Source organism: Elephantulus edwardii, unplaced genomic scaffold (assembly GCF_000299155.1).
Source record: "Elephantulus edwardii isolate Elephantulus edwardi_28Jun2011 unplaced genomic scaffold, EleEdw1.0 scaffold00095, whole genome shotgun sequence".
Lineage (NCBI taxonomy): Eukaryota > Metazoa > Chordata > Mammalia > Macroscelidea > Macroscelididae > Elephantulus > Elephantulus edwardii.
This window is the reverse complement of record NW_006399845.1, coordinates 9,354,531-9,378,032: the sequence shown is the minus strand read 5'-3', so window position 1 is coordinate 9,378,032 and position 23,502 is coordinate 9,354,531. Positions and strand designations below refer to the sequence as shown.

General features: G+C 43.9%; 3 protein-coding genes and 1 pseudogene across 3 annotated transcripts in view; all 4 read left to right on the top strand.

The window, feature by feature from the left end:
- The first annotated feature begins 2,903 nt into the window (after positions 1–2,903).
- On the top strand, positions 2,904–16,008 carry PCDHGA1 (protocadherin gamma subfamily A, 1). The gene is made up of 3 exons (XM_006891210.1): positions 2,904–5,324; positions 11,832–14,261; positions 16,003–16,008. Exons 1-3 carry the CDS (start codon positions 2,904–2,906, stop codon positions 16,006–16,008), a joined length of 4,857 nt encoding a protein of 1,618 aa, XP_006891272.1.
- On the top strand, positions 8,043–8,324 carry LOC102849235 (annotated as a pseudogene).
- A 607-nt stretch (positions 16,009–16,615) lies between the features above and the next one.
- Positions 16,616–19,199, top strand: PCDHGA3 (protocadherin gamma subfamily A, 3). The gene has a single exon (XM_006891136.1). It carries the CDS (start codon positions 16,707–16,709, stop codon positions 19,197–19,199), a length of 2,493 nt encoding a protein of 830 aa, XP_006891198.1. The 5' UTR covers positions 16,616–16,706.
- Positions 19,200–21,704: 2,505 nt separating this feature from the next.
- The window catches only part of PCDHGB1 (protocadherin gamma subfamily B, 1), a 2,431-nt gene continuing 633 nt past the window's right edge, over positions 21,705–23,502 (top strand). Inside the window, exons 1-2 of the mRNA XM_006891209.1 lie at positions 21,705–21,942; positions 22,279–23,497. Coding sequence (XP_006891271.1) covers positions 21,705–21,942; positions 22,279–23,497 — 1,457 coding nt within the window. The remainder of the gene's footprint in view (positions 21,943–22,278; positions 23,498–23,502) is intronic.

The window sequence follows — 23,502 nt, the reverse complement described above, 5'->3', positions numbered from 1 at the left end:
TTAAAGTTACTGACAAAATTCAAAGGGAAGCAAGCGCTGAAGACCAATGTCATCATCACTGTCACTAATGGGAACAAGCTGTCCCTCTCCTTCAGCATGAGTGCCACTTTAAACATCTCTCACATCAACAGTACTGCTGCTACAGGCCTCCATTTTGTCTGAGAGCCTCCTAGAATGCCTACCCTGCATCTTGTCTCCATAATGCACTTTAGTACAGTGTAGATCAGACTAAGATCTAGGTCCCAGCTGTGCTATGCCTCACACTTAGACAGGTCCGCAGTATGGGATTGAGTGGCAATTACTCAGCCTTCTTTGGTAGAGCTAACACGAAGCGTCCGTGACCAAGATTCCACAAGGATCTCCCTGTGATGATGAAGGGACACGGTATAAGGAGAAACCAGGCGAGGACGCGGCATCCAGGGATGGAGGTGGATGGACTTCTTGAACACCACGCCACGCAGTTACCTGGCCACCCAGGTGGAAGCAAACTGGAGCGCAATACCTGCCTGACCACATTTTCTGCCGCCCAGCTAATCCCATCCTCCTTCAGTTAGACAACATTGGCTGGCAACAAAGACCTCAGGTCGCTGTGTGCAGTGGCAATAACCGTCATGCCGTATATAATTGTCACTAATCCTCTGCAAGAGTCGATGAAGGACCTGCATCCTTCAGCAGACAAAGCTCTAATTTTCTTTGTTTCACCATCATCTTTGTGCTCCTCTTCCTCACGGTGCCCTGCAAGGCCCCTGCGACGCCCCTTCAGGGGCTATTTTCTGGAGTCTGTGCTCCAAGTCAGGGTGTGGAGTTGTCCCAGTGAGGGAAATGTGCCCCATTCCTGAACGTGTGGCTTCAGAAATGTCAAGCTGGCATTTCTTCAGGTTGACTAGAGGAATGCAGTTCACTGGGTATGCTCTACAGCTCCCCTAACAGCCTTAGACACTACATTGGCTTTAAAGCAAACCTACCTTTCTATGTGGGTTTTAATGTTTTCATGTCCTAAGTATCTTCCTTTTATACATCAATCCTGGTTTTTTATGTTTTTATGGCAGGATCTACAAGTTTACTTTCTAGCTTCTGTATTTTTTTTATTTACGTTTTTAAAGCCTGGCCTGTTTCTTTGTATGTGCCTGTTGATGTATGTTTTTAATTCATGTTTTCTGCTACAGTCCTTCTCATACAATATTGAAAGAATTAACTCCATCTTTACATTTCTGCTCTTTGACTACATATTTTTGTCACCGAGAAACTATTTTGCAAAAAAAAGATACTCTCTTTCTAAGAACTTCCTTGTAACTTTTGACTGGTTCCTTCTCCCACCCCCTTCCTTGTCGTGGCCTTTCCCAGCTGTGATGGTTCTTACAGCGGGTTGACTGCCAGGGTCTGGCTCTGTTTATCCCTGGAAATGTCAAACTTTGGAGCGCAGAGAACATTCTTTTCAAACTTTTGGATAAGGATAAATAAGCATCCTATTCACTACCTTTTAGTAATATTGAAATAGGTAAAGGAAAGCAATGCACTGCTTAGTCTTTAAAATGGTATTTAAGAAAACAAGCTTATATTGAGAAAAGTATTAAATGTGATAATGGTAGACTCCATATTCTTCTAATGTTGTCATTATTGTGTTGCCACTATGTGCCTTTGAGTCAGAACTGACTCACAGGTGACCCTCCAGCAGATTTTCAGCGGCTGTAAATCACACAGGAGGAGAATGTCCTTCTTTCTACTCAGGAGCAGCTGGTGGATTAGAACTTTATAATTTACCACTAAGGCACCAGAGCTCCGTATTCTTTTGATAACCTGTCTAAAAGTAAGACTCTGACCATTTTCTTTATAGCTTTGAGGAACAGTGTTACTACCTCTTCGGTCTTTTAAGTTTGAATTAGAAATTATTTTTTTCTGTGAAATTAAGAACGCAAATGTTACTTTATTAAAAATATATTATCTTTGAATAAAATAAAACATGTCTTCAAAAGTCCAAGGTAAATATTCAGTTCAGAATAGAAAGTAAATTGGATGTTCAGAATTTAAAAGTCAATCTTACATTATAAAGACTTCGTTTTATTTCTGATTCCCCTCCCCACCCCTTCCATCTTCCAATTAAAGAGCAGCTATCCCGTCTTTTATAGCTTGGGGAACTGTCAAATCGTCAAACATGACACAGAAGGAGTGGAGGGGGCGTTGTTCTCTTTGTACTGGAGAATTATCTCATGCAGGCATTCAACTCATTGCCATACAGCTGATCCCAACCATTAGCGACCTCCTACCTCCATCGTGTTTCGAAGGCTGTGAATCTTTGGGGGGGGAGTGAATCTTTGGGGGGGGAACTGCCTATCTCCCTCCCACCTGACCGCTGCTGGTGGATTCGAACCGCGAGAGATGTCCGGCCTCTTGGTTAGCAGCACGATCCTATATGGACTACTCCACTAGAGCTTCATGAGAGCGCTCTACTATTTCCAAACACCAAAAGAAGAAAGCTCAGAGCTTGAGGATACCAAAGTTATGCCAAATGTTGTGATTTAGTGGTGTTGAGACACATTTCATCAAATAGGCCTTTTATACTTATACTGTAAAATGATTAAATGTTTTTTTGGCAGTTAAGACTTAAAGGGTGAATATGCTTAATGAGGTTTTCCTAGGTGTGCAGTAACTACTTGGGCCTCTGGGCGCCGCTGTCCACCAACCTGGGAGATGAACGCAGCACTCCACGCAAAAGGGAAAAGGAGGAGGGGAAAAGGCCTGTACCTCTTAAAACCGCGTTCATCGCCAGGTCTAAACCAGTCATCCTCAGGCTGGCCCACGCCGTCCTTCTGAACGTCTCTCTACTCGAATGCTCCTGAAAATTTGGTTGATTTAGGAATCTATATTTTTGACTCTGGCCTGGGAGAAAACTACAAAGCAAAAGAATGGCGGTCGGGCGGAAGCTGCCTGGTTGCGGCAGGTTGGTCCTGCTGTGCCTTTTGGGAGGCCTGCTGTTGGAAGCCTGGGCCGGAAAGACCCGCTACTCGGTGCCAGAAGAGACAGACAAAGGTTCCCTTGTGGGTAACATCGCGAAAGACCTAGGGATACAGCCCCAGGAGCTGGCGGAGCGCGGAGTCCGCATCGTTTCCAGAGGTAAGACCCAGTTTTTTGCTCTGAACCCGCGAAGTGGCACCTTGGTCACCGCGGGAAGGATCGACCGCGAGGAGCTCTGCGCCCAGAGCGCGCGGTGTCTGGTGAATTTTAATATTCTACTAAAGGATCAAATGAAGCTTTTCCCTGTCGAAGTAGAGATAATTGATATTAATGACAACACTCCCCAATTCCAGATAGAGGAACTGGAAGTTAAAATGAATGAAATAACCACCGTAGGTACCAGGATCCCTCTGCCATCCGGGCAAGATCTTGATGTGGGGATGAACTCGTTGCAGAGCTACCAGCTCAGCATCAATCCACATTTCTCCCTAGATGTGCAACAGGGAGCTGATGGGCCCCAAAACCCGGAGATGGTTCTACAGAGTCTCCTAGATAGGGAAGAAGCAACTGCCCACCACCTCATTCTCACTGCCTCAGATGGAGGGGACCCAGTCCGCTCTGGCACCCTTCAAATACGTGTTCTGGTGGTAGACGCCAACGACAATCCTCCATCATTTACTCAGGCACAATACCACATAAGTGTTCCTGAGAACGTGCCCCTGGGCACTAGGCTGCTGGTAGTAAATGCCACAGACCCAGACGAGGGAGCCAATGGGAAAGTAACCTACTCATTTCACAATATAGACCACAGAGTGGCCCAGGTATTTCAGTTGGATTCTGACACTGGCGAAATAGTAAATAAAGAACCACTAGATTTTGAAGAATATGAAACCTATTCGATGGAAGTTCAAGCTCAGGATGGCGCTGGGCTTATGGCCAGAGCTAAGGTGCTCATTAAAGTTCTGGATGTGAATGATAATGTCCCAGAAATGACAGTCACTTCTGTCACCACTGCAGTCCCAGAAAACTTTCCTCCTGGGATCATAATTGCTCTTATCAATGTGTATGACCAGGACTCCAGAGACAATGGGCACACTACATGTTCCATTCCTGGAAATCTGCCTTTTAAATTAGAAAAGTTAGTTGATAATTATTACCGTTTAGTGACAGAAAGAACCCTGGACAGAGAACTGACCTCAGAGTACAACATCACAGTGACAGCAGCAGACAGTGGAACTCCGGCTCTATCTACTGAAACTCACATTTCAATACTCGTGACAGATATCAATGACAACCCTCCGACTTTTTCTCGGGAATCTTACTCTACCTACATTCCAGAAAACAACCCCAGAGGTGCCTCCATCTTTTCCCTGACTGCCCAAGACCCTGACAGCAATGAGAATGCACGAATCACTTACTCATTGGCTGAAGACACCATCCAGGGGGCGCCCCTGTCCTCCTACTTCTCCATTAACTCTGACACTGGAGTCCTATACGCCCTACGCTCCTTTGACTTTGAACAGTTCCGTGACCTGCAGTTGTGGGTGACAGCAAGGGACAGTGGGGACCCATCACTCAGCAGTAATGTGTCACTGAACCTGTTGGTGCTGGACCAGAATGACAATGCACCAGAGATCCTCTACCCAACTCTCCCCACTGACGGTTCGACTGGTGTGGAGCTGGCACCTCGCTCCGCAGAGCCTGGCTACCTGGTGACCAAGGTGGTGGCGGTGGACAGAGACTCAGGTCAAAATGCCTGGTTGTCTTACCACCTGCTCAAGGCCAGCGAGCCAGGGCTGTTCGCGGTGGGGGTGCACACGGGCGAGGTGCGCACTGCGCGGGCCCTGCAGGACAGAGACGCGCTCAAGCAGAGTCTGGTGGTGGCTGTTCAGGACCATGGCCAGCCCCCTCTCTCGGCCACTGTCACGCTCACCGTGGCCGTGGCCGACAGCATCCCCGATGTGCTCGCTGACCTGGGCAGTATCAAGACCCCTAGCGACTCTGACGACTCAGGCCTCACGCTGTACCTGGTGGTGGCTGTGGCCGTCGTCTCCTGTGTCTTCCTCGCCTTTGTCATTGTGTTGATGGCGCTCAGGCTAAGGCGCTGGCACATGTCGCGACTGCTCCAAGATAGAAGCAGAGGATTGGTGGACTTGCCTGCCTCTCACTTTGTTGGTGTGGACGGGGTGCGGGCCTTCCTGCAGACCTATTCCCACGAGGTCTCCCTCACCGAGGACTCGCGCAAGAGCCACCTGATCTTTCCGCAGCTCAACTACATGGACACGCTCATCAGCCACGACAGCTGTGAGAAAAAGGATTTTCTGTCAACACCTCAGTCCTTACTTGAAGACAAAAAGGAAATGATCCCTCAGGTAAACTTTTTATAGTGACTTTATGCTTATCTCCATAAAAAATAATTCCTACGTTTACTTGTTTTCCATCTCAGTACAGTTTTTCTATGCCTCAAAGATTCCTGTAGGTTGTATTACAAATCCTGGAAAATCATTAGAAGGTGAACCTATATCTGCATGCTAACATCATGATATGATATATTTGTAATTATCTTTCTTTCTAAAAAGAGCTTGCAATCATAATATGGGTCATTATGAGGAAGATTATGACATGTGCAGATGAGTCTCTACTGTGGGAAGAACACTGCATTAGCACAAGGAGATCTTACTTCCAGTAAGTACCTTCTTATTTACCTGTAGCCAAGTCACTTCATTGTTCTAATTTTTACCATCACGTTACCTGCAGAGGGTAAAGATAGATTAGAAAAACTGATTGGAAAAATTCCCATGTTCTCTCGCTATAAAATCTTAATACATTCCATCTTTTTAATTACTAGATTCTTTAAATTAGTTTATTAGATCATCCTTTATCAATGAAATGTAACATCTTTCCTGAGTTTTAAATGTGAGATAAAAAATGGCTTATGAGTTCCATTTTTATATGCCCCTTTGGTCAGACTATTTCAGGGAGATGTTTACAGTATGACTCTGCTTATGTTAAATTTGTATTCCAATCTTCTAAAGAAGCTGTTGTTTCTTGATAAAATTAATATATCCTTAAAGAATCATAGATAAAATATTTCATGTAGTCAAGTTAACAGGTTTTCCTTAATGTTTGATTATTGTAGTCAATGATAATAATATAACTTTTTTACATTCTGAGAAATTATGAAGCACTTTCCATTATTCTAACATATTTAAGAATTAAAGACCCATCAATATTTATGTGATAATATTTTAAAATTTCCTCCTTACGTGATTCCCTGCTAGTTCACCTTTCGGGCAGGCAGGACACTCTGGTGGCCTAGTGTAAGGAGTTGTGTTGCCAACCTAAAAGCAAGTGGTTTGGGTCCACCAGCTGCTCTGTTGAGAACCGTGTGACTCACAGCCTTTGAAAACTTATTGGAAGGTCAGCTCTGAGTTGGCTCCAACTTGTTGACAATCAGTTGAGTGTGTTTTGTTTAATTGTCTGTCAAATGTAGTGTTAATGTCATCTGTCAGGATGTTATGGTAATAGTAATTTAGTTGGAGATATTTGAAAAGTAAAGACAGTCAAAAGTAGTACTTTTAATTGTACTAATGTAAAGTTAAGAAACTCCATACACACTGCAAATTTAAATAATTTTAAATATATTAAATGTTTAGTCTTTTGAAATACTAATATCTAAATATTTGGGTATGTTGCTAGGCAAGGCTGTTTCTTGGAGAGGGACATGATGTTTGAAAATGTAGAGAGAGAGAGAGTCAGTGAAAGATTGGAAGACCCTCAACCAGATAGATTGACATAGTGACTGCTGCTATAAACTCACGTGTGTCAGATATTGTGAGGATGGCACAGGATAGGACAGGGTTCAGATCTGTTGTTCATAGGGTTGTTATGGGTTGTACTTGACTCAGTGGTACCTAACAACAAAAATAACAAATGTATAAGATTGTTTTCTTGCAACAATGATACTGTGATTGAGGCTGCTGATTGGTTTCAGTCATGAAACTATGAGGACTATGATCTGTTTCCTCTCGGGTTCCCTGGGATGTCTATGGCTTTCCTAGACTGGTTGGGGATAAAGTGGAAGTGGAACAAGAGACTAATCCAGCAGCCCTTAGAAAAGAAAGATCATTTGATTCACTATATTCCAGTATCTCAGAACAAATGAGTATACTCGGTACTAGCCTGTATTACACAGAAATTTAATTTATTCAGCTACCACTCAAATATGATTATGCCAGTTCAACTAGAATAATTAATGGAATAATCTTACAGTTCACTGTTGTGAGAAGTAATTGACTGTAATCACCTCCTACAAAATGGAGACTGAATTATTTATTACCTCCTCAGCTGCTTAAAATGTGAATGAACACTTTGTGTTCAATAACAGTAGATCAATCAAGGTTGACTCAAGATGTCTTTTTTTTTGCCGAAATGGGAGAGTATTTGAATAATAAACACAACACAGGCCCCTTTGAGATGACCATTTCATTTAAGCCTTAAAAGGAAATGGGGTAGATGCGGGGAATTATTAGGAATCAGACTATTGAATGGATTGAGAGCTTGTCAAATGGATATGTAACCATATGCCCCTTCTACAAGTCTGTAGCCATGATGTCTCCACTGCTCTTTTCAGATTGCTTTGAAATAAATGTTTCTTTTTCATGGGGGAGTGGGAAGGGAAGATACTTATTCAAGGAGCATAAAGTGGTAAATCAGCCTAAAGTCATGAGAGTTCTAATCTTTTACTTAAAAGTAGATATTTCAGGGAGCAGCCCTGGAGTAGGGGTTGTGGTAGTGCACAGGAGCCTAATGGTGGTAGCTGTGGTGACTGTGGGACTGACTAAGAACTACAGAAATTCCTATGGAAATGAAGTAGAATTTCAAGGAGCATAATGTATGGAAGCAGGCGTGGTACCCACTTCCTAAACCACATGCCTCCGGAAACACTATGAACTTTGATGAATGTCCATAGTTATAGAGGGGCTTCAGGCCTTTTGTTCATAGGGTCGCTATGAGTCATGCTTGACTCGAAGGCAATCATCAACAATAATGGATGGAGAGGAAAAAACATGGTGGGTGTGAAGGCCCAGATGTATGTCAAATTGATATCTTCTAATGCCCATGAATTTATTATAAAAAGAGAACATGCACTAACATCAGGAACAAAAAAAGTCATGTCGTGTGGCCCAGGTCAGTTTGAAACCAATGTGGTCAATTTTAGAGAGATCCCTTCACATGTGCTATCAAAGGTATGCATTTATTTTACCTTCAAGGTTTCCTACACTAGCAGCTCCACCAAGATTCCTAAATTTCCAATTGCACCTTAAATTGCGCTGGAACTGCTGATGGCTGTGAACTTCTTAGAATGCTAAATAAAATAAATTATAACAAACTGTTAACTTTTTTCAGTATTTTTTTAAAGTAGATGTTTTGGATAAGGAGATTAACTCTACATTGTATAATTAGAACCAAAATTGCTAGGTTGAACTGCTTGCATACAAATAAGATATTATTCCCCTTCGCTAATAAGTGGGAGTATTTTCGTACAGATACCGCCTGCCAACGCCTGTGGTTATGACTCACTGTAAGTTGCAGATCATTCGAGAAAGGTGGACACAGACAACAAACACTGAGTCCCTCAACCTTGAACTGTGGTATTTACAATTCTACTGTTAACATGGGATTCAAAGCACCATTAAAAGACATGACCCAGGACTTGGTGTGAGATATGGACAATTTCAGAAGCATTAGAGACAATATTGAACCCAGAAGAAAGAAGAAGAAGGGGAAAAAATGATATTTTACTTAAATTTACGAACCAAAATTCTTAAATGCTAAATCTAAGGTTAAGAAAAATAGCAACATCATCAACCAGAACATTCATTTATATAGCAAATGAAAGAAATTTTATAGAAAAACTGAGGTTTAATTATTTTGTAATGACCAATGAAATATATGATATAATCATAGCAAGATTATAATAAGCATAACAAAAATATATTAAACAATAAATTAAACTATAAATATCTAAACAATTAGAAGACAAATGAAATTATAATTATTGAAGTAAAAAGAATACTTAATAGTTGAGATAAATAAGATTGGTTAGGAAGTACTGAGCTTCTGTTAAAGGTAAGGGAAAGATTCACTACAAGTAATGACTGAACAACATGGTAAACACATTTAACATGGCTGATCTGTGTATGTGAAGATCATTGGGAAGGCAAATTTGCATACTTAATATAATAAAAATGGAAAGGGGGAAAATTAAATTAGACGCAACTGAATATAAGATTAGTGAACTGGAAGACTGTGAGAGAAATTCACAAAAAATGAAGCATTAAATGAAACTAATTCATAACATGATAAAGAATATTTATTAAAACTTTGTAAAAAATGCCATTAGAGTGAAAACCTAGTAGCATTTGCATTAAAACTGAGGAAATATAAGCATGCTGGTGACAAGGTAGAAACTCTTAAATGTTACACTGAAAGAACTAGCCATGTCAAATGACTAGGAAGATTAAATAGGAAGTACAAAAATGGAGATGTAAAAGACAAAATTATTATTTGCAGGAATTGTGATTTTTCTATATGGAAATAGCTAAGTTATTTACAACCAAAATAATTAGAATAAGAGAGTTCCTTAATATTTCTAAATATAAGATCAACATATTAAATGTGATAGCTTCTTTATTCATCAGTAACAAACAAAATATAAGTTAAAAAATACATTTCCAACAGCAATACAAACTATAGGGTATTTTAAAAAATACATATTTTAAAAATTTACAGAGAGGGATTATTTAAAAATACAAAGAAAGACCTATATATTTTATCTTTTTTTTTAAGACCTGTATTTTAAAGTTTTTAAAAACTAAGTCAATTTGGGGGGCGGGCAGTGGGCAGGGGGATTGTATACAATGAAGAAATTTTACTTTTCAAAGAGAGGAGCAAACTGGGTGGGAGGGGTGGGCAGAGATAAAAGTGTAACAATGAATGAATGGAAATTCAAAATCTCTGTAAATGTTCATTAAGATTATTTTTTTAAAAAAGAAAGAAAAATAAAACCTGTCAGCCCACCCAAAACTAATCTATAACTCTAACACAATTCTAATTACAATGTTAATAGTCATTTTTCATTACCCTTGATCTATATATACATAAAACAAAGTAGAAGAATAGTCTAATTCATTTGGAAGAAAATTAACAAAGTGGGGAAAACTGCCCTATCATATATCAAGACCCAGCAATGATAATGGAATGTGGAATATAGGGATATTGCTACCCTTTCACAGTTCAAAGTCACCAGATGCTCTATGAGAAAAAGAACATTGCCTTTCAATAAACTTAGAGCCTTAAAAACCCAGTGGGGAATCACCAGGACTGTGAATCAACTTGACTTTAGTAAGTTTGGCGTATGTTTGTTTATGGGTTTGTTTGGTTGTGGTTTTTTTGAAAAAAAAAGAAAAAAGAAAAAAGAATTGCCTAATATATGAAGATAAAGAAGGGGTGAAAACATGTTCAATTGAATACAGTGAAACGTTAAGATTTGGACTAGTAGGGGTGAAGAGTGTATGATAATCCTTTGTACAATTTTTGCAACTTTTATGTAAGTATGAAAAGATTTAAAATGAAAAAATATGAAAACTGATCTCAATATGCAAGATGCTAAGATTTTATAACATTGCATGGTATGTACATAGATGCTAATTACAATATTTTCTGTACTCTCTCTATATATATATGAAATATCTACATTTTATTTTAAAAACAAGAGTATGACCTGTAAGTGCATAAAATTAAACCAAAGAAGAGATCCACTGTATGATATTTTTATACTCTTAGAAGATGCTAAAAATCAACTTGGCAACTTCAAACAACTTTAAGTGACTGATGTTCTGTGTGATCTTTAAACCCCCCCCCCAAAACAACCCATAAAACTTTTCTTGCTCTACTATTAGCCAGTTTTCCATTTCCTTAATGTTCCGTGCTGCCTGTCACAACTCCAAACTCGTAGTTGATCCTATGCTTTTGCATTCAACTTCATCCATGTCCTGAGAAAGTCTTAGGTGCATGTGTATTCTTGATCACCCAGTCAGTGTTCCCTACCATCATTCCATCATACTACTCTGTTGACGTTCCTCCTCACGCTCTGAGTGTCCTGAGTGACTGTGTCAATCAGGGTAACTGGCCGTTTGCATCTTTGACACTAACAAAATGTCTCAGTCATTTAGGCATTTGATGATTTGAAGTTTATATACAGATTTTGACATTAAATACCAGCCACTGAGCACAGAAACTGAGGGATGGGAATGCAACTTCATAATATAATATAGCTAACTATTTTGAATTGACTTTACTATCTCCAAATGTAAAAATTAGACGATGTTTAGAGCAAGGACAAATGAGAGGTTTCCATATCGAATAATACTTACATAGTAACTAGCAGCAAAGCCACACTCATGTAGAGCATCCTTGTAACTGCTGAGAAAACTACCCCTGTCTTGAAAGAGCTACTTTTAACAGTGTGTTGGAACTCTGATTCTGTACCTTAAATCAGAAGATCACAAAGTAAACCTTAAAAGCAACTTGGCTTTCGGGTGCAGAAATGAGCTGAGCCTCTGAGCGTCGCTGTTGACCATCTCAGGAGAGATGAGGCGAGCTACTCAGTGAAGGAGCATTTTGGCTCTCAGAACACAAAGGGCTGCGGATCTAGCCACACAGTCTCCCGGAAGGCACGGCAATACAACGCCACAGCCCCACTAGATCTCTCCAGACTGACTAAGATCTGTGAATACTGGTCCCCTCGGACTCAGGAAGAACTTTTGCCATCTCACACCGGATTGTGGACCTTAACTCGGGGGGAAAACCTGCAGCAGGGGGAAATGTCTGCCGGGGAAAGGTTGCCACGCTGCAGAAAGCTTGTGGTGCGGGCCTTGCTCTGGGCCGCCCTGTGGGAGGCCGCGGCAGCGCAGATGCGTTACTCTGTGCCAGAAGAGGTCGACAAAGGCGCGATCGTGGGCAACATCGCCAAACACCTGGGGCTGGAGCCCCAGGCACTGGCAGAGCGCGGAGTCCGCATCGTCTCCAGAGGTAAGACCCAGTTTTTCTCTCTGGATCTCAACAGCGGTAGCTTGATCACCGCGGACAGGATAGACCGCGAGGAGCTCTGTGCCCAGCGCGCGCGGTGTCTGGTGAACTTTAACATCCTGCTGGAAGACACACTGAGTATTTACTCAGTGGAGGTGGAAGTAACGGATGTTAACGATAACGCCCCTCGCTTTGGAGTAGAAGAACTGGAACTAAAAATCAGTGAAACGACGACGCCAGGATTTCGAATTCCTCTCAAGAGTGCTCATGATGCAGATGTGGGAGAGAACGGCCTCCAGAAGTACCAGCTCAACCCAAATGACCACTTCTCCCTGAACGTGCGAAGCGGGGCTGATGGGGACAGGTACCCAGAGCTGGTGCTGCAGCGTGCCCTGGACCGCGAGGAAGAGGCCCTTCACCATCTCCTGCTCCTGGCTTTCGATGGGGGCGACCCTGTCCAATCTGGCACCTCACAAATCCGCGTGACAGTCCTAGATGTGAACGACAACGCACCTGTGTTCACTGAGCCCGAGTACCGTGTGAGCGTCCCAGAGAATATGCCCATTGGCACCCGGGTCCTCGCAGTTACCGCCACTGACGCAGATGAGGGATTCAACGCACAGGTGGCGTATTTTCAAGAAAAGAAGCCTGGAGAAAATGCAGAGATATTTGAGCTTAAATCGACTTCTGGAGAAATTGTGATCATACAAAGTCTAGATTATGAAGATACTAAATTCCATGAAATTGATATTGAAGCTCAGGATGGTCCGGGCCTTCTGACCCGAACGAAGGTTATTGTCACCGTCCTGGACGTGAACGACAACGCCCCCGAGTTTTACATGACGTCCGCTACTAGCTCAGTTCCTGAAGACTCACCGCCAGGAGCCATGATTGCACTTTTCAATGTGCATGACAGGGACTCAGGGCAGAATGCGTTCATTGAGTGTTCCCTCCCCGAGGACCTTCCTTTCAAGTTAGAGAGATCAGTGGACAACTACTACCGATTGGTTACAACGAAACCGCTTGACAGGGAGCAGATTTCCTCTTACAACATCACTGTGACAGCTAAAGATGGAGGGAGGCCGGCTCTGTCCACCGAAGCGCACCTGTTACTGCAGGTGGCCGACATCAATGACAACCCGCCCGCCTTCCCTCAGGCCTCCTATTCTGCCTATATTCCTGAAAACAATCTCAGGGGCACCTCTATCTTTACGGTGATGGCCTATGACCCTGACAGCGAGGACAACGCCCACGTAACTTATTCTTTGGCCGAGGACACCATCCAGGGGCCTCCTGTGACCTCCTATGTTTCCATCAACTCCGACACAGGAGTCCTTTACGCCCTGCGTTCCTTTGACTATGAGCAGTTCCGTGAGCTACAGCTGTGGGTGACAGCAAAGGACAGTGGGGACCCGCCACTCAGCAGCAACGTGTCACTAAACTTGTTAGTGCTGGACCAGAATGATAATGCCCCCGAGATTCTGTACCCCGCTTTTCCCACAGATGGTTCCACCGGCGTGGAGCTGGCACCTTGCTCCGCAGAGCCTGGCTACCTGGTGACCAAGGTGGTGGCGGTGGACAGAGACTCGGGTCAGAACGCCTGGCTGTCCTACCGCCTGCTCAAGGCCAGTGAGCCAGGGCTGTTCGCGGTGGGGGTGCACACGGGCGAGGTGCGCACTGCGCGGGCCCTGCAGGACAGAGACGTACTCAAGCAGAGCCTGGTGGTGGCTGTCCAGGACCACGGCCAGCCCCCTCTCTCAGCCACCGTCACGCTCACCGTGGCCGTGGCCGACAGCATCCCCGATGTGCTCGCTGACCTGGGCAGCCTGGAGCCCTCTCACGACTCTGACGCCTCTGACCTCACATTGTACCTGGTGGTGGCAGTGGCTGTGGTCTCCTGCATCTTTCTCGCCTTTGTCATCATGCTGATGACGCTCAGGGTGCATCGCTGGCACAAGTTTCGCCTGCTTCAGACAGCCAGCAGAGGTCTGGACGGTGTGCCAGGCACGCACTTTGTGGGCGTGGATGGGGTGCGGGCCTTCCTGCAGACCTATTCCCACGAGGTCTCCCTCACCGCGGACTCGCACAAGAGCCACCTGATCTTCCCGCAGCCCAACTACGCGGACACGCTCATCAGCCAAGACAGCTGTGAGAAAAAGGATTATCTGTCCGGGTCTCAATCTCTACTTGAAGGAAAAGGAGAAGCAATTTCTCAGGTAAACGGACTTTTCATAATATATTTAGAAGCTAAAACAAATTATCCCATTTACTTAACTGACTCTTCCATTTACGGTGTCTTCCTTATTTCTCAAATTGCTCAAGAACATATTAAATTTTTAGAAGATAAGACTTAGTGTCATAGACTGTAAGGGTCAAGGACCTAGAATCATTGTGGAATGAAAGTATATCAGAATAAATGAAAGACATATTCAGGTTATCAAAAGAATTGCAGTAGCAACTCAGGCACCTGGTTTCTATTGATTGAGATATTATCTACCTGGATTAGCAAATCTCTCCTTAAAATATGAAGTTTAGATTTTATATTTTCTCTGTCTCTTCCTCAAAATTTATTTGAATCAGTTTGCAGATGGTGAAATTCCCTGGATGGTTACTCAGTGCTACTTTCAAAACCTCTCAAATTTAAAAGTGAAATTTTTCTTTTTACTTAACCTATATACTCTTTCCTACTATGAGACAAAGATAGAAACCTATAAATCAATATTCTTTACAGTGTTTCAGGGAAGCTTGCAATGACAGCTTAGTTAAATATCTCATCACAGTCTCTAAATAGTTATGTATTCCTCAAAGAAGTGGTTGAGTTAACATTTCCTTTAGGCTAAACTAGGGAGCCCTGGTGGCCTAGTGGGCAAGAGTGTTTGCTGTCAACCCAAAGATTAGTGGTTTGAATCCACCAACTACTCTTTGAGAGAAACATGGACAATCTCTTCCCTGTGCAATTTACACTTCCCAAAACTTGTTATACTACACTTTACAACCAATTTTCTTCTCTAATAATCTTTCTAGGTTGTTTTTAAAGGTTGACTATTAAGGGAGCTCTAGTGGCCTATTGGTAAGACACGGCACTGCTATCCCAGAGGTATGTGATTCAAATCCACCAGGTGCTCTGCTGGAGAAGGAGGGGGAAATCTCCTCCTGTACCAGTCAGATCTGGTTTGACGGTACACGTAAAAAAAAAAAAAACAATAAAATTTTTTTTTAAAAAAGGTTGACTGTGTAGGAACAGAGAAACTGCTAACATCCTATATAATGGGATCATTTTCATTTTTATTTGATGCTGGTAATATAGTTCACGAGTCATCATAATGCACTAGGTGATGTCATCATCTCGAGGTGTTGTAAATCCTTGTTATATTTAGGGGCACCTGATAAGGTAATGCATTCCATTGTGTTCACTGCTAGTACATAATTCTTTATGAGGTAAAAATTTGAACTTACTGTGAAACAATAAGATCCTTACTTGCAGGTAAAGTAAAAAAGAATCCCAAACTAAAGACAGCGCCACCTTTTATTATTTTTATCAAAATACTTTATGCACGCGCAGATAATGCATCTTGACTGAAATAACAAATATACTCTACTGCCATATCTGTGTTCAGTGATGAAAAAATATAAAAAGAACTATTAAAAATCATGGTTTTTCTACTAGTTTTAGTTATGGTTAAAATAAGCAAAACCAAACCCCCAAACCTAACAGTCTCACACTTTGGTTAGGCTACTCAAACTCCTTGTAGTTGCTGTAGGTCTGTCTCTGGCTTTTCTCTCTCACAGCTGGGCAATGGTGTTGCTGTTCTTGTTTGCATTCCAGACTTCTCCCATACTTCCGGAAAAGCTTTTGCCCACCTATCAAGCTGGGCTCAGGGTCTTCTCATCTTCTTAGGTGTCTATCGTTAGAGAGTTATTTCACTGCACTCTAATTCTTTGTTTACTTTAATACAGTCATGAACCTTGTGCAGGAAGTAACTGTGTCCCTTGTTTGTCTCCACTGCTCCCACTGACAAACCTATTGTCTGGTATAGTATGGAACCCAATTATGTGTTTGTTTAGTGAATAAGTTAAATAACAAGTATTGAAACTAAGGTGTCAAGCTATGAAGAACAATCTTCTAGTGGTATAACCCATAAATCATGGCTGACATTTCTGTGTGATTCTAAAATTTTGTCTAAACATTTCAAAACAATAACTCTACCATGTTTGGATGATATTAAGGTTAGTTCATGGCTTTCCAAGGATACTAACTTTAAGACGTACCCTTTAATATATTCATTTATGTAAAAGAATATTCATTAACTCTGTCAAAAGGGATTTTGAATGCAAAAGTGAGAGGAGGGAAAAAAGATAACTTGGATATATCTGAAAGGGTGCAGTAAACAATCGGGCCTCTGAGCGTCGCTGTTGACCACTCAAGGAGGAGAACGCAGCTGGAGTCAACCATTTCCCTCTTCCTGAAACGCAGAGAGCTAGCAAGTCAGAAGATCTTGGGCGGCTACAAAAGTCACTCTTATCAGTAACCAGCTCTGGGACCCACCCAGGAATTGGCTCCATAAAGACTTAGTTCCCGGAGGAAGTAAGATTGAAGTCTGTGGTGAGAAACTGGAACCGAATTCAGAGGAGAGGAAAGAAAAACATTCTCCAAAACCGAAATGACAGATTGCCTGGGACTCCGAAAAGGCAGAGGGCTGGCCCTGCTGTGCGCGCTTCTAGGGATGCTGTGTGGGAACGGATCCGGGCAGATACGCTATGCAGTGCCTGAGGAATTGGACAAAGGCTCGTTCGTGGGTAACATCGCCAAGGACCTGGGTCTGGAGCCCCAGGAGGTGGCGGAGCGCGGCGTCCGCATCGTCTCCAGAGGTAGGACGCAGCTCTTTGCGCTGAGCGCGCGGAGCGGCAGCCTGGTGACCGAGGGCAGGGTGGACCGCGAGGAGCTTTGCGCCCAGAGCGCGCGCTGTCTGGTTAAATTTAATGTCCTCATCGAGGACAAGTTGAAAATTTTTGAAGTGGAGGTAGAAATTAAAGACATTAATGATAATGCTCCTGATTTTCTAACAGAGGGATTGGAAATAAAAATCTCGGAATTAACGGTGCCTGGAACCCGATTTGCACTTAAGACAGCATTTGACCCAGATGTGGGCGTGAACTCCTTACAGAACTACCAGCTCAGCCCCAATGACTACTTCTCGCTGGCTGTGAAGAGCATCTCTGGGGAGTCCAAGTACCCAGAGCTGGTCTTGGAGCGGGCCCTGGACCGAGAGGAGCAGGAAGTTCACCAGCTTGTCCTCTCTGCCTCTGATGGAGGCGACCCTGTCCGCTCTGGCAACTTGTACATTCAAGTTATTGTTCTGGATGCAAATGACAACCCACCAGCGTTCACACAGCCCGAGTACCATGTAAGTGTTCGGGAGGACGTGCCTGTGGGCACCCGACTGCTCAGAGTGAATGCCACAGACCCCGATGAGGGATTCAATGCTCAAGTGTCATATATCCTAGATAAAATGCCTGGGAAAATGGCTCAGATTTTCGACCTTGACGCAGCGACTGGAGATCTATCACTATTAAAAAGTCTAGATTATGAAGATGCTATGTTCTATGAAATTAAAATGGAAGCCAAAGATGGACCAGGTCTCTTTTCAAGAGCAAAGATTCTAGTCACAGTTCTGGACGTGAATGACAACGCCCCAGAAGTTACAATCACTTCTCTGACAGGTTCAGTCCCAGAAGAGGCTACCGCTGGAAGAGAAATCGCCCTTATCAACGTGCATGACCGAGATTCTGGGCAGAATGGGCAGGTCACAGTTCTTGTCCTTGGAAACCTGCCATTTACTTTAGAAAAATCTATAGGTCAGTATTACCGCTTAGTGACAGCCAGATCCCTGGACCGTGAACAAGTGTCAGAATATAACCTCACCCTGAGAGCCACAGATGGAGGAACTCCGTCACTGTCCACGGAAACGCACATCACACTGCATGTGACTGATATCAACGATAACCCACCCGCCTTCGCTCATGCCTCCTACTCTGCCTATATTCCTGAAAACAACTCCAGAGGCACCTCCATCTTCTCCGTGACCGCCCACGACCCTGATAGTGATAACAACGGCCATGTCACCTATGCACTGAATGAAGACACGCTCCAGGGCACGCCTCTGTCCTCTTATGTCTCCATTAACTCTGACACTGGCGTCCTCTATGCGCTGCTCTCCTTTGACTACGAGCAGTTCCGTGAGCTACAGCTGTTGGTGACCGCCCGCGACAGCGGAGACCCGCCGCTCAGCAGCAACGCATCAGTTACATTGTTCGTGCTGGACCAGAACGACAATGTCCCCGAGATCCTGTACCCCGCTTTTCCCACCGACGGCTCCACTGGCGTGGAGCTGGCACCTCGCTCCGCAGAGCCTGGCTACCTGGTGACCAAGGTGGTGGCGGTGGACAGAGACTCGGGTCAGAACGCCTGGCTGTCCTACCGCCTGCTCAAGGCCAGCGAGCCAGGGCTGTTCGCGGTGGGGGTGCACACGGGCGAGGTGCGCACTGCGCGGGCCCTGCAGGACAGAGACGCACTCAAGCAGAGCCTGGTGGTGGCTGTCCAGGACCACGGCCAGCCCCCTCTCTCGGCCACTGTCACGCTCACCGTGGCCGTGGCCGACAGCATCCCCGATGTGCTCGCTGACCTGGGCAGCCTGGAGCCCTCTCACGACTCTGACGCCTCTGACCTCACATTGTACCTGGTGGTGGCAGTGGCTGTGGTCTCCTGCATCTTTCTCGCCTTTGTCATCGTGCTGATGGCGCTCAGGGTGCATCGCTGGCACAAGTTTCGCCTGCTTCAGACAGCCAGCAGAGGTCTGGACGGTGTGCCAGGCATGCACTTTGTGGGCGTGGACGGAGTGAGGGCCTTCCTGCAGACCTATTCCCACGAGGTCTCCCTCACAGCGGACTCGCGCAAGAGCCACCTGATCTTCCCGCAGCCCAACTACGCGGACACACTCATCAGCCACGACAGCTGTGAGAAAAGCGAGCCTCTCCTAATATCTCAAGATTTACTTGAAGCAAAAGGAGAGCCCAAGCTACTTGAGGTGAGTTTCTTTCTTTCTTCGAATAGTATAAAGAACAGTTTTACCAGTGTGATTATTAGAAAGCTATGATGCACCTTTGTTTGAGAAATTAAACATTGCTATAGTCATTCGTCCTGTAACTTTAGTATTTCTGCTCCTCTCATCTCTGGATATATGGTAGAACAGCACTTCCTGTCCTGGCTATGATTGTGTCAAAAAAGGAACTTTAATAATTGCCGTTGAGAAACAGCCAGTTCAAAGCACCAGAAAAAATGGAAGCCTTTGAATTGGCCGCACCAATCTACTGCCCAGAGCATGAGAAGTTCCTTAGGTTTGTATAAGCCAATGGGAACTACTTCTAGTAGGTGGAAGTAACTGTCACTTCCGGGAGAAATCTCTAACTGCCTCATGAGAATTTTCAAGTTCCTAAGCTACTCTTTGAAATTGTGCTTTCTTCTTCCTTCTGGGTTCTTAAGTATCTATAGTAAGAGGAAATCACTGTGATTGACTTAACATTACTCTGTAAACGGTAGCCCCTTTTAATTTTAAATCTTTGTGTATTGAGGTCTGTTTTTCACCCCAATCTAACTTGCCTATCTTGACCAACACAAATAGATAAAATATATACAAGAGATTTTAGGCTCAAAAATACCCCAAGCCTGACTGACTCCTTCCAAGCCAGATCACAATTTTAATCTTAAAATGAAAAAAAAAATTGCTTAAAGAATGTAGAAATTGGATTTATAATACCTTCATTCCTTATTATATATACTTGAACATGATACATATTTATTTCAGTCTTTTTTTTTCCATGGTGGAAACTGTATTTGTGTACACTTTTATGAGCCATGGACCAGCATTTCTTGTCATTTGAGAAGGATAAAATCCTCTGTGTTAAAACAGTCAAGTCATCCACTTCAGTAATGCAAGCCCTGCTCATGGCCTATAACTTTCTTGGACTGGAAATTCCTAGCCTGTTCTGAAATACTTTTCACCCATGAAGTTGCTTTACAGAATTCCAAAATTTGACCAAGATAGATTTTGTTAGACCTGAAAGGAACAAATTTCTCCTTCAAATATATTAGGGAGAGATTAGGCTTAAATATTTCTGTTCTCTCTTTATGGGCATATGACAGAACTGCACTTTCTGTCCTACCTGTCCCTTGTAACTACTTCTGGTCAATGGAATAATGGGAGTGTGAGACCACAGGGCCTGAGAAAAACAACCTAAATTAGAAAAAGATGTTCCCCAAGCATGCAGCTTTTGACATATATGGGGGAGAGGGGAGTATTAAATGATGTCTGTCAGGGAAACTTTAGCTCTTCAAAGCTGATTTTCTAAGAATTCCATGTAAAACATAGTCTGTATCTTAGTATTGTTTTAATTTATTTGTATAAATAAGATACGTCCATTTCACTAATTTTCTTTCTGAAAATTACCAAGAAAAGGTACGAAATGTTCATAACAAGAGGAATAAAGGCATATAATTGAAAAGATAAGTTAAGGGACATCTTAGGAAAACAGTTGTCTGTCTTGGTTGAAATATGAGTGTTGGTGAGCACTGAAACAAGTAAAAATTTTAATTGAGCAATTTTGAAGTGCACTTGAAATAAAGGAACCTGGTTGTGTTACCCATTTCAAAGATTAAAGGTAAGTTCCAAAAGGAAAAGTTTCGAAGGTTTGCCAGTATTCTCGTCAACCTCATCTCACTCACTAGTGGCATACATTGGTTGGGGCCGAGAGTTGTCATTATAAAAATTGCATGCACATTCACATATCAAAGAAGCACTGGCTTCATAAAAATGAATGTGTGTCAAACACTAAGTTTGGTCCCTTCAACAAAATACCGTGTTCCTCTTTATCTAACTAGGGAGATGTTCTGTTCTAAAAAAATAAATACAACAAAATAACTTCGACTTTCACCACACTCTTTTTCCAGAGTCTCTATCTTTTGAAAGTATTTATTACTGAGTTCATTAAGCATACATGGAGAGATTTAAAGTCCTATGTAAGTAAAGGGAACTCATGAATGTGCAGAAATGTGAAGATGTGGTCCACTATAAATGTGTGCTTAAAAACAAATAACTTATTTGAGTACATCCACATGAATGCCAGGATTTGTAAATGCTGATGTTATTGAACATATTTTTGCTCCATAAGCTGAAAAGGAAAGGCTGGCTATATGCGTTATTAAATTTTCAGATTTTAAAAACCCCCATAAGATGTTGGATATGTTTACGATATTATGAAACACTAGAAACAATCACATTTAACGTGAAATGTGTTTGTTTGGTTCTTTATAACAAATAAGGCAATCCTTTATTCAAGAATTTAAGTGTTGAGAGTAAGTAGCTGGCTGGGCAAAATGCAGTTTTTCAAGGCAACCTCTAGGCGCCGCTGTTGACCAAAGGGAAGAAACAGGGTTCTCGCCTTTCGTCCTTAGCTACTAAACAGCATACCAGTCTTCCGTGCATGCTTAGGCGCCAGATAAACAAGCTCTATCCTTAAATAACAATTGTTCACAGTGTTGATCGTTCACTTTAAAAACCACCCTTGAGAAATCTTGAAGCTAAGCTTCCCTGAGAGCTCAAGACATGCAAAGGAACCGAGGACCAGCTGAACCGAGGAAAAGGCAGGTACTGTTTCCCTTCCTGCTGTCTTTGTTCTGCGGGGCCGCCTCCCAGCAGGTCCGCTACGCAATTCCTGAGGAGATGGCCAAAGGGTCGCTTGTGGGGAACTTTGCCAGGGATCTAGGGCTTAGCATCCAGGAGTTGACAGCTCGGAAACTTCGGGTTAGTGCAGAGGAGGATTATTTCAGCATTAGCTCAGAGAGCGGGGATTTGGTCGTAAGCAGCAGGATAGACCGAGAGAAGATTTGCGGGAGGCAATCTGAATGCTCATTAGAATTTGAAATGGTCGCAGAAAAACCAATGAATATTTTCCACGTAGTTGTTGCAATCCAGGATATTAACGACAATGCTCCACATTTCATGGCAAAAAGCGTTGACCTGGAAATCTGTGAGTCAGCTTTACCAGGGGTTAGATTCTCTCTGGATTCTGCATATGATGCAGATGTGCAAAGTAACTCGCTGAAGACATACACCATCACCCCCAATCAACATTTCTCTCTCTCAACAAAAGAAAGTCCTGGCGGAAGTAAGTACCCAGAATTACTGCTGGAGAAACCTTTGGACAGGGAACAGCAGAGCTCCCATCGCCTAACCCTGACTGCCATCGACGGCGGGGACCCGGCCCTAAGTGGCACTACTCAGATCCGGATCCAAGTCACCGACGCCAACGATAATGCCCCGGTGTTCAGCCAGGATGTGTACAGAGTTAGCGTCCAAGAAGACGTGCCCCCGGGAAGCCCTGTGCTGCGGGTGACCGCCACGGACCAGGACGAGGGCATTAACGCTGCTGTTGCATATGCCTTCCACAATGTCCCTGCCAGTAGTAGCCTCCTCTTCGGGATCGATCCAAATACCGGTGACATCACAACGAATGGGACACTGGACTTTGAAACAACAAGGAAATATGTGTTGGGCGTAGAAGCGAAGAATGGAGGGGTCCACACAGCCCATTGCAATGTTCAGATTGAAATTGTTGATGTGAATGACAATGCACCAGAGGTAACGTTCATCTCCCTTTCCAACCATATCCCCGAGGACGCAGACATTGGAACTGTAATCGCCCTCATCAAAGTGCGGGACCAGGATTCTGGGCAAAATGGCCTAATGACCTGCTACATTCAGAAAGACCTTCCTTTCAAATTAGAATCCACTTCAAAGAATTACTACAAGTTAGTGATTGACAGGGCCGTGGACCGGGAGCAGACAGCAGAGTACAATGTCACCATCACAGCAACCGACAGAGGCAAGCCGCCTCTCTCCTCCAGAACAAGCGTCACCCTGCACATTGCTGACGTCAACGACAACGCTCCAGCCTTTCAGGAGGCCTCCTACACGGTTCACGTACCTGAGAACAACCTGCCTGGCACATCCATCCTTCAAGTCAGCGCCTGCGATCCGGATATGGGCCCCAATGGCCAGGTCTCTTACTCCATCGTGGCCAGCGACCTGGAACCTCGCGCGCTGTCGTCCTACGTGTCCGTGAGCGCGCACAGCGGGGTGGTGTTCGCGCAGCGCGCCTTTGACCACGAGCAGCTACGCGCCTTCCAGCTGATGCTGCAGGCGCGTGACCAGGGCTCGCCCTCGCTCAGCGCCAACGTGAGCCTGCGCGTGCTGGTGGGCGACCGCAATGACAATGCGCCCAGGGTACTGTACCCGGTGCTAGGACCCGATGGCTCAGCGCTCTTTGACACGGTGCCACGCGCCGCGCAGCCGGGCTACCTGGTCACCAAGGTGGTGGCGGTGGATGCGGACTCTGGGCACA